Genomic DNA, 12,834 nt, shown 5'->3' with positions numbered 1-12,834 from the left:
GGAGTCATAAAGCACTCTTTTATCGGAATAAATAAAATTTATATACATATATCTGTATCTTGGAAATAAAGAATCGTATCTCCAGTTTTGGTCAAGATTAGAGTTGATACTTTTTCCAGTATACCAGGAGTTTAAATTGTATGATGGTAAAGAGTCTTATGTCAATTTATTACTAGTTCCTAAGATACATTGTTGAGAAAAATGGTATTGGAAATTGTCATAGAAATAATAAACTTTAAGTCCTGTTTTCTCTCTAATAACAGAGAGATACAATTTTTTATTTCTAAGGTAGACATATAGACATACAATATCTTTGCAGATATAAAACTTAAAATGTCTTTTTGGTAACTCAGAATATCATTTATAGAGCACTTGTTAGCTAATATTTGATACAATGTTGAGAAAAAGTTGTATTAGAAATTTTCATAGAAATAATAAACTTAAACCTGTTTTCTCTAAATTTCTAATAACGGAGATATGATTCTTTATTTCTAAGATGTATCATTTCTAGAACACTTGTTAGCTAATATTTGACTTGTATCATACGTTCGGTATAGATACAAACGTATATACTTCATATCAACTGTTATGATTAAATATTGGGATTATTCTGGCATCGAAATGATACGGGTCTTGATCGAATTTTGCAATCTACCCAGTCGTCATTCTTTTTGAATTAAGTATTATTTATTCTCATCGCGCTTAAAACCTACGGTTGGAAGTTCGATGCGACGATCGGGGCAATCACGGAGATTAGAATAGTTCCTGTCATTCGCGAAGCGAGAGTCTGAAATTAGGAGAAGAGCAATTTAATCAGCGCGACACGCACACACACATAGCGGCGGCGGATTCCAACCGCGGTGAGAGTCTCCAGGGATTTCCCGTCCCGAGCACGAGATCAAACTTTTATCAATGGGGGAGCTATTGCGTAAATTAATATCGGGTTGGATAACTCGGCGCGATATTATGACTCGGATTACGATCGTCGCGAAACGCATGGTAGCATAACAAGTGCGATCAAATATCCCGAGTCAAGTCGGGACTCGTGATAGTCCTCGGCGCGATAGTCTCCTCGAGTGGGTGTGCGTGTGGGCGCGGTGCGGTGCGAAACGATATACACAAAGGCCGAATGCATTTATTTATCAAACATCGGTCGTTAATGTCCTAGGTAAATCACGAGCAACGGTGAAATCATCCTCCTCAATCTCGCATTGATTCCGATAGCGGTTAAGCGCTGGAGATGGAGTTAATCATCCGTAGCGAGAGAACCTTGTGCGTGTAAGTATGCGTTTTAGATGCGGCAATATCTCACAAGTACAAACGCACGTACGCTCGTACGAGAGATCGTAACGGAAATAAGATCCCGCTAAATTTTCAGCGTTTCGGAGCTCCGCTTTTATCCGACTTATTGAAAGTTTCAATAAGGGGACCAGTGAAAATAACGCTGCTCCGCAAATGGAATATTTTCTCTCATCCGTGAAATTTATTTCGCCGGATAAACGCGCTCGTGTAATTTAGGATTCGCATTGTTGTTCGCGGAGAAACTGCAGCACTGACACTGCAAGTTTGATGCAAGATCCGAGTCGACGCGCGATGTCCTCTTGGACTTTCTGTCGGGCACAGGCTTGCACAGAGGGTTCCCCTGCCGTTTCTCGTCGCAAGAGGCGTATGGGACAGGAGGAAGATATATTTTCAACGTTCTTGGCTGCAGTCGATCCAGTGACAAGAGGCCAGAAGATGCATTTGCGCACGTGGTAGGCGAAAAGACAATTCCCCGAGTTTGGCACGGTCTCCCTCGCCAAGCAATTCACGGAAGATCGATCGCTTCCGAAAATCCTATAAAACCATTCCTCGGATTCGGTGCAGTGGAAGTCCCATCTCTCTTGTCCTCTAATGCGAAACTGATAGCAGGTTACCTTCCTCCAAAAATTCGAATACGTCTTAATAAGTTTCACTCCAACTTATTCCAGCCGACTTTCTTCGTTATTCGATTGGAGATAATTTTTGTTACACCGTGGGAGCTTTTAACTCCGATCTTTTGCACGAGCACCATTCAATCGAGCAGGCGTATCTTTATGACATCGTGCGAATAGATAGTAATAATTTTTGCCGTGAACGAGATATACGAAGACTATATTTTATTCTCACATAAAACAGAAGTGTCACGTAAGGAGCCGCGCGCGTATCGTTTACGTATAAATGTCAATTTATGTAAAGGCGCGTATGATTTTCATATGGAATAAGCCTCGATGTGAAAACTATAAGCGCTAGCGACAGTTAATAAACCTTCACGTAATGACGATAATGCTAATAATGCGGTACGTGTTACGATATATCACGCGACACGCTTAAACGCATTGTTCCACTTATTAATATCGCATTATATATTACAAGATAAATTTTCGAGTGTGGGTATAACGTGCGGCCATTACCACAATCGATATACCATAATGGAAACATGTCGATAATGTGTGCGTTACACCGCAGTCTATAATTATTGTCCGTGAGCGCATTGCATTGCTGATGAGAAATAAATATGTCACGGTAGAACCCGTTACGGAACTGCCGCCATGCCGCAAGAAAAGCGTTAGATTTCATCAGACATAAGGACACAGATTTGTATATATATTTTCAGTAACCTTACTTTAAGCCAATATAAAAAAAAAATAACGCAAGAATTCATCAATATCTTACAAGCTGCCTAGATAATTATATGTAATTTGCCGCTTTTATTTATCTGGTTCGTGTAACAGGTTTGCCTGTAAAAACTCGGAACTTGTCAAATAACTCATTCCGGTGAATATCGTTACGACGGCACACGCGTGACCACTTATTTATTAAATTTAAGGCAACCTTAATCTCGCTTTCAATGTCCGATATATTTTAGAAATAAAAAGATCGAGCGTACACACACACACACACACACACACATCGCCTTTGAATTAACATACGCAACACAACTCGATCTGCGCGCGTCTGCGTCAAGTGGGGTATGTGTTAAAGCACCTTCCCACGTGTGCGCTACATCCACCACACGCTGTCCCTGTGCGCGGATATAAAAAGCGGACGAATAGCACGTACCTGTCCAGGGAGACCGCGACCAGGCTGTAGACGGAGGCTGCCACGGAGACGCCCTGTATATAAGCGACCGCTTTGCACATGAACCATCCCAGGATCCACGCTGAAACACAAGTCCGTAATTTATCGTTTCGAGTATCACTCGTAGAAACTTCGGGCGGCTGCCTCGACGAGTAGCGGTCGAAGGGCTTTTTAGGGACTACTACTGGTGGCAGAGCGGCCGACTTACGAGGGCCGAACTTACTCAACAGCGAGGAACAAACGCTAAGTCTAAGGGCACTCGACGGAGATACTAATTGTACCGCATTACCAATGCGAACCAAAAAGGACGCGAATAAGTTGTAAAAATCGCGAGTTTTTTTATAATGTACAATCTTACGTAGCATTAACTAGCTTTTGGAAAAATTGGGATACGATTCTATTCGTACACTGAGAAAAAAATTTGTTAATCTCAAAAAATATTTAGTCCGATTCGAGCAACTAAATATTTTAGATAGTTTAACTAAACATTAGTTAAATTAATTAATTCTTGATTAAAAAATTAAGGTTGACATGAATGCATTATACCTTTTTTAGTGCAACTTAATAATTGTTGAAACAACTAATGTTTAGTTAACTAACTAACATGTTTAGTTGCTCGTATCGGACTAAATATTTTTTGGGATTAATAAATTTTTTTCTCAGTGTAATTTTCAATAATTTATACGAAATTATAATTAACGAAAGTTTGCAGCTCATCAATAAATCAAAACAGATTATCTAAAGACACTTTAGGTTGTCTCGACGACGCGAATAACAGAGCAGAGAAAAAGTATTATTTATAGTTAAAATTAATTAATACTAATTAATGCTTGATTGCGTGAGTCAGCGTGAGAAAAGTTCACGTTGTTTTATTATATCCCCGTTGTAACAAAAATAAAATAATTTGGTAGAAGTCTCGTTATTTTCGAGCGAAATAATGTCTGAATGATAGCATCGCGTGGTAGTTACATTATAAATCCGAGTGACCCATTTTTGCGGAAAAAAGCGGGCGACATAAGCGTGTATCAATTTTATTGTCCGTCACTTTTCTATACGTGCACAATAACTATTATATTCGTTTTCAAGAAGAATGTAATTAATCCCGCTCCCGAAAATGAGGGGAAGCTTAGAACAAGGGAATTTTCAACTACAGCCATCCATCATCGTCCCCGATTGATGGTACGGTAAATAATTATCTCACATAATACAATATTGAAAGCATTTGGTAGTATAATATGATCGATGGGAAAGTTTATCGTGTTCTTCAGAATAATAGGACTATACAGAGTGACGGGAAGGGGTAGATAGGTCCATCAAAAGAATGGTCGCTCATAAATATCGAGCATCCACCTATCGTGGTAGCATCGCATCAAGATACAAACGCAAAGCGCGAACGAGAGTTACAGTTAATCTCTATTTTCGCGACTGACTCCATCCCGATCGTTTGCCCCGCGATTGTCACGGTGCCGAGTATCCTCGCGAAGAAATCCTACAATTTCCGAAGAGTCATATCGTAAATTCTAGCGGTTATAAAATAGAACGCTTTCATGCGTGATGCACGACGCTGCGCCGCCGATAATGAATAGCAACGCGCGATCATCGGGCGCAAGTTTCAGCGGAGTATTAAGGGTTGGGGTGTACCCAAGGGGATGTTGAAACGCCTGTTTATCGAATTCGATCGATGTCCCGCTTACTCTAATCGCGTGACGATACGTTCAAGCTGAGCAGCGGACACGGTTCGGCCGTGGAGTATTGTGCGCGAAGTGAATGGTGGTACACACAAGGTCGCGTAGAAGGGAACCCTCCCGTCTGCACCGCAGATCGCGGCCGTTAAGCCGATAATTATTTATTCCGTCGAATACATAATTTCTCGATAAAGCGAGTCCGACTATCGCGCTGCATTAATGCATCCACTCATGGAGAGATAATGGACAATGCGAATTGCACCGAGGATATAACGTTAATGCTCGCGGCGGGGAATAGGCATCAACGGTTAATTTCTGTAAACTAAGCCTCAAGAATATAAACGAGCGGAGAAATGATAATCATCGTTCCCTATTAATACGAGTCAACTCCAACAAGATTTTCATTCGACGCCTAGACGCTTAATGCTAGTTTTTATAAAATTACAAAAGACCATCCAGATGTATGTTAAAGTGAATTTTCCTTTCCATATCCTACCGTTTAATGAAAGTTCTACATTTTATTCCACAGAAGCAATTAATCTCTCGGACGCGCAAAAAGGACCTTTTTTTATAATATTGAATCAAATATAATATCGGAGATCCCCCGAAGATTCGTCGAATGCACATGAGAGTTTAAATAAAATTATCCCGCGTCTAAACTCCTCGTAAAAAAAGATGACGATAGATTGGCAATGGAACAAAAATTAAAGAGACCTCGAAAAGTTTGAAATCCAATTTGGCAATTCGATTCTCGGACCCCAAAGCTCGGAAATTCGCTTTCGTTGAATGCTAGTTCCGTTTGATTCTTCCCATCCTTGATAGAGTTGTAACTTCCGGTTATATAATTTTGGCGAGGGAGATCCCCTCGTACACCCGCGTCGAAACTTACCCGTCGAAAATACCGTGATCATTGTCGCGCCAATACGTACGCGCGTCACGAATGACGGAAGTTAGATTTCGCGTCGCACAGAGGAAACTTTCGCGCAAAATCCACTTCTTTCGCGAAGAAAGGACTTCCCCTTACATTCGGACACGCCGACCGACGGGACTTCCGATAGGACATTCAGAAAGTTTTTCGCTGAATAACGCGCGCGAGCGTGTACGTGACTTGTGCCGGGACTTGTGCGAGTTTCCGGACCGTTTCGGAATGGAGTCTGATGTGCGAGCGAGCGTGCGGGCCACCCCCGATTCGAGATAAAATCAATGTCTTTGTTTCTTCGCTTTTAGAACTTATCGCTCCGATCTTTTCTCGCGCGGGAAAAGTTGTATCTACCACCAGTGGATAGATATATATAGCGAGAGCAGTATATTTGGACCGCGAGATACTAGAGTTCATTAGGGTGGCTGATACGGCTGATACATCGGCGTGAATAACTTATGACGAGATGGAAAAAAAATAGCCTCGTACTACATACAGCCGTTTATTGGTCGTCCGCAGGCATGTAATTACATAATCGTTCCGCGGCTCAGTATTTTCCCTTCTGTTCCACGGCGAAAGAAATGTCGATTGCGCCACTTTACAAAGGCTAACGCACGTAGAACCAGTTTCATAACTCCAATGCAACGTGCAATAACGATTGATAATAATGATAAACGCTCGGCCAACTTCGTGGAAAGCGATTCGAGCACGTGTATTATTTTTATTTATATTCCCTCCCGCAGGGATATTTCTTAATAGAGAGACAAGGGCGCTGATAAGGCTTACTGGTAATGCAACTACTTGCTATTTTTCACAATTTAAATTAATGTCTTTGTCGTGTATCGACGAACTTGAAAATATACGAAAAGTCTTATTGGTCAATTGCACCAAGTGTCATTAGCACACTCATTAGTCGCGTTTTCTCTTTCCCCCTTTCGTCTAGCCGTCAATAATAGTATGTAATTTTCTAATCAAAGCTGTCATTTATATTTTGCAGTAGTTAGTAGTTAGTCATGGGTATTATATCAGAGTGAAAATTGAGGCAATAACTGGGAAATGGCCTTGGCCCATTTTCCGCTCAGATCCACCGTCTCTTTGTGCGCCAAAATGTTTTATTCCATTGTTTTGATGGAGTTGCACGTCAACTTTTTTTTTACAAAATTCATATCTTTAATACAGATATTATAGTAGTGCACCGTTTGAAACAGCAAGCGAGAACGTTCGGAAAGTGAACGTAAATGCATTTTTATCTAATGTTGAATAATAGAACTATTATCACAAAATAAAGGCCAATTCGTCATTTTATCGAACTCGTAATTTCGAATAACCCCTGTCAAGTACACTCATCAAATTTATAACTGAACGGAATATCTCCTGACAACTTTCTTTTTAGTACACTTTTCTTTGCAAGCAAACCCTTTTTATGGCTATCATCTCAATTGAAGTCTATTGCGCGCGGTGTACGAAAAACGTTCTAAAGTGATAGAAGTCGGAGTTAATCTCAGAAACGCGCAATGTCGTGCGTTAACGACGCTTTTTCCCCGGCGGCCTTCGCCGCCGGTATAAAGGCGGGAAGAAAAAATCATCGCTTTTAATTGTCCACCGTGGATAACAAGGTCCGATGTCCGAGTGATCGATCGGTGGTAGCGAATTTAATCGCAAAGTCACGTTCGCGATTTTAAATGTCAAATTTTTACAATCACCTCGCTCGCGCGCGAGCGTACGTATATAGATGCAATATATGTATATACGCGTGCAATGCCGTCTCTGCATATTACTTTCACTGTCTACGCTCGATTAGATAAGCCGCTGGCAAGGTAGGTATAATCTACGCACCGGCGGCAAGCGTGGTTGTGACCCGCGCACGACTCACACCACAGCGCACGCCACACCGCACCACGGTACACTATCGAATTAGCGTGAACGGGAGGAGTATAGCCTACGGTTTTGCATCTTTTTAGCAGACCCAGAAGTGTAGCATTACCGTAACGCGATCTAATTTTACAGGGACGGAACAGTTAAATGGCAAAAGAGCGACGTTGAGTATCGATTAACTAAAAATGAATTACAGTCGCTTTTTGGACGCTTCCCGAATACGTCCGCAGTCCGCGTCTCATTAACTCGATTACTGTTACGAAGGACATGTGTCGTAAAAACGTTTCCAGGAACAAGAGGATGTATCCAGAAGACATTTTCGTAATGATTTTTTTTGGAGCGCGCTAAAATCTCTGAGAACCTATATTGAAGATATATATATATATACACGGCTGTATATATCACGACTGTGAATGAAAATGTCAAGTTAATAGTTTTTACTAACTTCGCCGGTGGATTTTATTTCACGGTTTTTAGATTGGAGCCGGGCCAACTTAGGTTAAGGGCCAGATCGTAGATTAAGTTAAGACCGGAGTCGTCGAAAAGTCTTTTGGAATTTTTCTTCTTCATCAAGAAGAAGTTGTTAAAGGAGCTTACTGAAAGTAGCTTACTAAAAACACACAAAAGACCAAATGACGTTTGAAAACTCAGGGTGCCTCTTAAATTTTTATGATATTTTAACATTTCCATGTAGAAACTGTACAATTTATGAGAAGACATGGCCATTATTTTGATAACGCTATTTCTTAATAAAACAAATAATAATTATCTTTTTAAATAGGTGGCTTTTACATTTTTTATGTTTAAAGGAATTAATTGAAATTAAAGCTTACCAAACTTTTTAGAAAACAGAAACTTCTCGGAAATTTATCCACTAAAAACAGGCTTGTAAAGAAGTTTGTATCTCATTTATTTATGGAAACAGTGAATAAAATATTTTAACATATTTATTCCATCATTTAAAATTTAAAAAAATGCTGGATTTTCTATTTATAATAACCTTTTTCTATTTATAACAACAAAAGGGGGACGGAACGTCTAAGATACAATTGGCATCAGAATAATTGAAGCATTGTTTAGACAATCTCTACTTTATTACTGTTAAAAAAAATAGTAATAACAGTTATACATTTGATAAAACTTTGCTATACCAGTAGGTATTCTATAAGACAGGAACACTACAGCGTTTTAATATATTGTCCAAACGCCAACGTCGACTACGTTGATGAAAAATGGAAATATTGCAAGAGGCTCTCATAATACCTCGTCGGTCGCGAGACTGCACGAAGAAGTAATCGTGAAGACCGTGATGTTGCCACAGAGCGCCGAAAACGAGAGCACGTCGTACAGGCTCGGATACGCGCTGACAATGCCGTGGACCGCAACATGTTCTCGGACAGATCGGGACCCTTCCTATCGTGGGAGGAATAAGAGAAAAGTACAGGGCACGAGATGTCGCGCGATGAATCAGTATTGACGTCTGCACAATCTCCTATTGTGCGAATTTTGCAGTTTCGTTTCCGCGATATCGCACTCCCAATGCCAACCTATTTGTCTTTCACATTCCGTTTCCAATTGTGCGAAACGGCCCGAAAACGTTATACCCCGAAACGCGGAATGACTTTCGACATTCGCATACGCGGGAATGCGGTTCTAATAATTCAACGGTGAAATCATTCGCGATAAAATCCCGCAAAAATATACTATCGAGAGTTTAAACCTTTAAACGGTTACCTATTGCTTTCAGAACTCTTTACAATACAAGAATACAAAACTTGATTATATATTTAAAAAGATAATACTGCCACGTGCGTAATAGTACTGCGAGTAATTAACTCATTAACTGCTACAATCCTCATTAATGAACAAACGATTTCAATTTTTATATCATTAATTATTTGCATTTAATTAAAAATAAAAAATAAAAATCTAAATTATTGATGAATGAATAATTACTGATATATGAATAATTTTAATAATACTATAAATTATTATTCCTGTTTTATTTATAATTTGACGATGTCGCACTTAAAATTTTCCGTGATACTCAAAATAATGTAAATACATAGATCCGTGTTTCAAAGCTCATCTGTCTTATAACACGAAATAGTATGTAGTACGCATCCCAAATTTATGATGTTTTGCATGCTGTTAAATCCAACCTCGCCCGTCGATATCCGGCCGCCTATAATTTGTAGAGTGTCGAACTGTAGACTTACTGGAGTTATGGAAACGCGCGGATTCTTTTTAATATCCGGAACCCGACGGAAAGGAAACGCCCGGGATGAAAGAGAACGAGAAAACTTATCGTACTTCATGATGTTATGTGAAGTATCGGCGGAAGGGGACGGGGGAGGGATTGAAATTTTCGCAGCGGAGTCGACGGGATTCTCCCTTTCGCGTTCGTCATCGTCAAATATACATATAGTCGGATCTCTCCGGCGGAAGTGCACGGCAATAAGACCCAGGCGCACCGAGTGCAGATAACATCTTGGATTTTACCGTTCGCGAAAGACCTTTTAGTTGCCTGTAAAAGTTCCGCGTCGCGGAGATTCCACGCGTATACCTTATACCTACACCCGCGCATGAATATCTAACTATTCTTCTCGAGGCTCTATAAAGACTACGCACGCGACTATAAAGAGATTATTGTTAAAAGTGTAATGTTATAAGAGTTTAATGCATCTTGCAGCTGCATTAAGAGACACGCTATTCAAATTACGATCGCTGCGGCGCTGTCAAGCGTGACATGAACTCATTACATATTCCTCGATTTAACATTTTGTAAAAGTAACAGAATTTTTAAATAGAGAGAGAAAGAACACGGAAGTCAGAATTGCCAGTGACTTTTATATAACAATATTATTAAACTTTTATTTCACGCTGTATGCAATAAAAAAGGCGCAGAATTTTCCGGCATTTTTAAGAAAATGTTGTCAAGCGACAGGAACGTTACAGCTGTCTCATTTCTTTTCTTAGCTCATGAATAATCACAAAGAGCACCATATTGCTGAACGTCATGATTATTCATACAGGCTAAGGAAAAAATAATAAGTAACAGATGTAGAGTCTAAAATTCTCTAATTTGAAGGCGCGTTTCATATTGCAAACTGGAAACCAGATTTAAAACTTGAAACTACATTAGATTACAAAAAAAAGTGATAAATCCCCAAGATTTCGTTGCGTTCAAGAATTTCATGCGTTTTATGAACGTTTTAGAAAAAAAGGCTACTGCGATGATCGTTATTAAAAATTATAATAATATTTAGAAATTAATATTTATAAATAAATTAAGATTGAACATTTTGTGTAATTTCATCAATATTCTCTCTGTTTTGTTACGAGATGCGTATATACTTTCAAATGGAATTCCTGACATATTTTTATAGATGTGCATGAATCCTGGCTACCAGGCTGTTGCGATGATAGTCGATCTTCGTAACGTCAGCCAAGTAGAAGGAATTTCAATCGGAAAGCCGTGACCCCGTAACCAAACGATATCGGAATATCCCCATCTCTTCGAGGATTGCCTTTTCTAAACCAGGAAATTCATAGAAATGGATCGCGCGGTATGGACTTCCGGCCAGTGCGGTTTGCTGATTTTTTTTTTTTTTTTTTTTTTTTTTTCCCCCAAGCAGATTTGATGCTAGAGTATACTTAGTCGCGCGCTGCGCTTTGAGCAAAAATGAGAAAGGAGGGACTAAGGAAACGAGAGTAAATTAGCGCGTCGCGTGACGATTGCGAATTTTCAGGTCGATGGAAGCTGAACTGAACATGCGCGCGTATGCACGCGACTTTGTTTTCGTGTATCGCGATAATATCGGCGTGTTCCAAGATGCAGGACCATGTCGTTGTATTATTAGTCCAAATCACGTATGCCACCCAGTGGACATGAAACGCTGGCTATTAGCAAAACTGCAGAAGTAAAAAATAATGGGATTTTACTTTCAATGAGAATTTATATTTATTTTTAAAACTTTCTATTTTAAAACTTTCAGCATCATTTTCACATTCAAAGATTCCAGAAATCCCGCAATATATAACTGGAATTAAAAAATATTTTATTTTTTGCATCTGCTATATTGGATCCGCCATTCTAAATTTTTATGTTTCGATATTTTTAACTATTCAAAAAAATCTTTAAAAATAATTAAATTAGACGTTTCTTTTCTGAAGAAAAATCAGATGTGAAAAATTTAAGCAACCATTTATATTGCAACTTGCTTGTACCAACTTTTTGCATGCAACAATGTTCGTCAACAGGAAAACATAAAGATCAGATGGAACTGGATACGTAAGTGCTGGTCTACAACCTTGCTTTAAAAAAAATTTAAGCTCTAAGCCGTAAGAAATTGACCAATCACAATAGAATGTGAAGAGAATATTCGACTGTGATTGGTCAATTTCTTATGGCTTATATAGAGCTTAAATACCCTTTAAAGCAAGGTTGAAGACCAGCACTAATAAGTAGACCAAGGAAATAGCATCATCAGATCCATCTCTTCCAAATTTCATTAAGCAGGATGTTATATGTAGAAAAAACGGGGGGGGAGAGCTCGAAAATTATGGTCAACAAGCAAACAAACCACAAATAAATCCGAGGTCTAATATACCTCACTTCCGAAAGTACCATGAGCTTTTCTAATGCAGGTTTCTCTTAATGAAACATCGCGCGGATTTACGTCTCTTTTTTCCTCCACGCCTATGATATAATGTATCCCGTCTCTACCACAAGTAACGGATTCTTTGACAAATTTGACCGACTTTTTCCACGACGGAAATGGCGAGAGAAAACGCCATTTAACGGAATTTTCTATAACATTACGTTTATAATTAATTGTAAGTCTTGAATTAATATTCTATTATAAAACAATATCTATTTCCAATTAATTTAAGAACACAGTTTCATTATTTGTACCTCTGTGATTTTAATCATATATCTTTGTTAACTGCACTTTAAATTATTAAAATAAATTTTATCTAAAATTAACTAAAAATATAATATAATCATCCATTCAATTTTTCAAAATTTTGCAAAAATTTATATTTTTTTAATTGTTTATAACTCGAAAATTATTGACGTCTTCATATTTTTGTTAAGAAAAAATTAATTTTAAATTAGTCAAAGAATCTGTTATTAAAAGAATATTTGATGGTTTTAAAGCACTGTGTATAATTACATTAGAAAGTTTTTCTCGCAAGAAACTTGCTCCGCGAGGTTGTTATCCAGCGGTGCGATATGATGATCGGATTGCC

General features: G+C 38.8%; 1 protein-coding gene across 1 annotated transcript in view; it reads right to left on the bottom strand.

Moving 5' to 3' along the window:
* LOC139825139 (SIFamide receptor) overlaps positions 1 to 12,834 on the bottom strand; it is a 56,705-nt gene that overhangs the window by 26,342 nt on the left and 17,529 nt on the right. The window contains exon 2 of the mRNA XM_071797654.1: positions 3,082 to 3,181. Coding sequence (XP_071653755.1) covers positions 3,082 to 3,181 — 100 coding nt within the window. The remainder of the gene's footprint in view (positions 1 to 3,081; positions 3,182 to 12,834) is intronic.

Source organism: Temnothorax longispinosus, chromosome 1 (genome assembly GCF_030848805.1).
Source record: "Temnothorax longispinosus isolate EJ_2023e chromosome 1, Tlon_JGU_v1, whole genome shotgun sequence".
Taxonomy (NCBI): Eukaryota; Metazoa; Arthropoda; class Insecta; order Hymenoptera; family Formicidae; genus Temnothorax; species Temnothorax longispinosus.
Note: the sequence above shows the minus strand (reverse complement) of the source record. Positions and strands in the feature narration are given on the sequence as shown.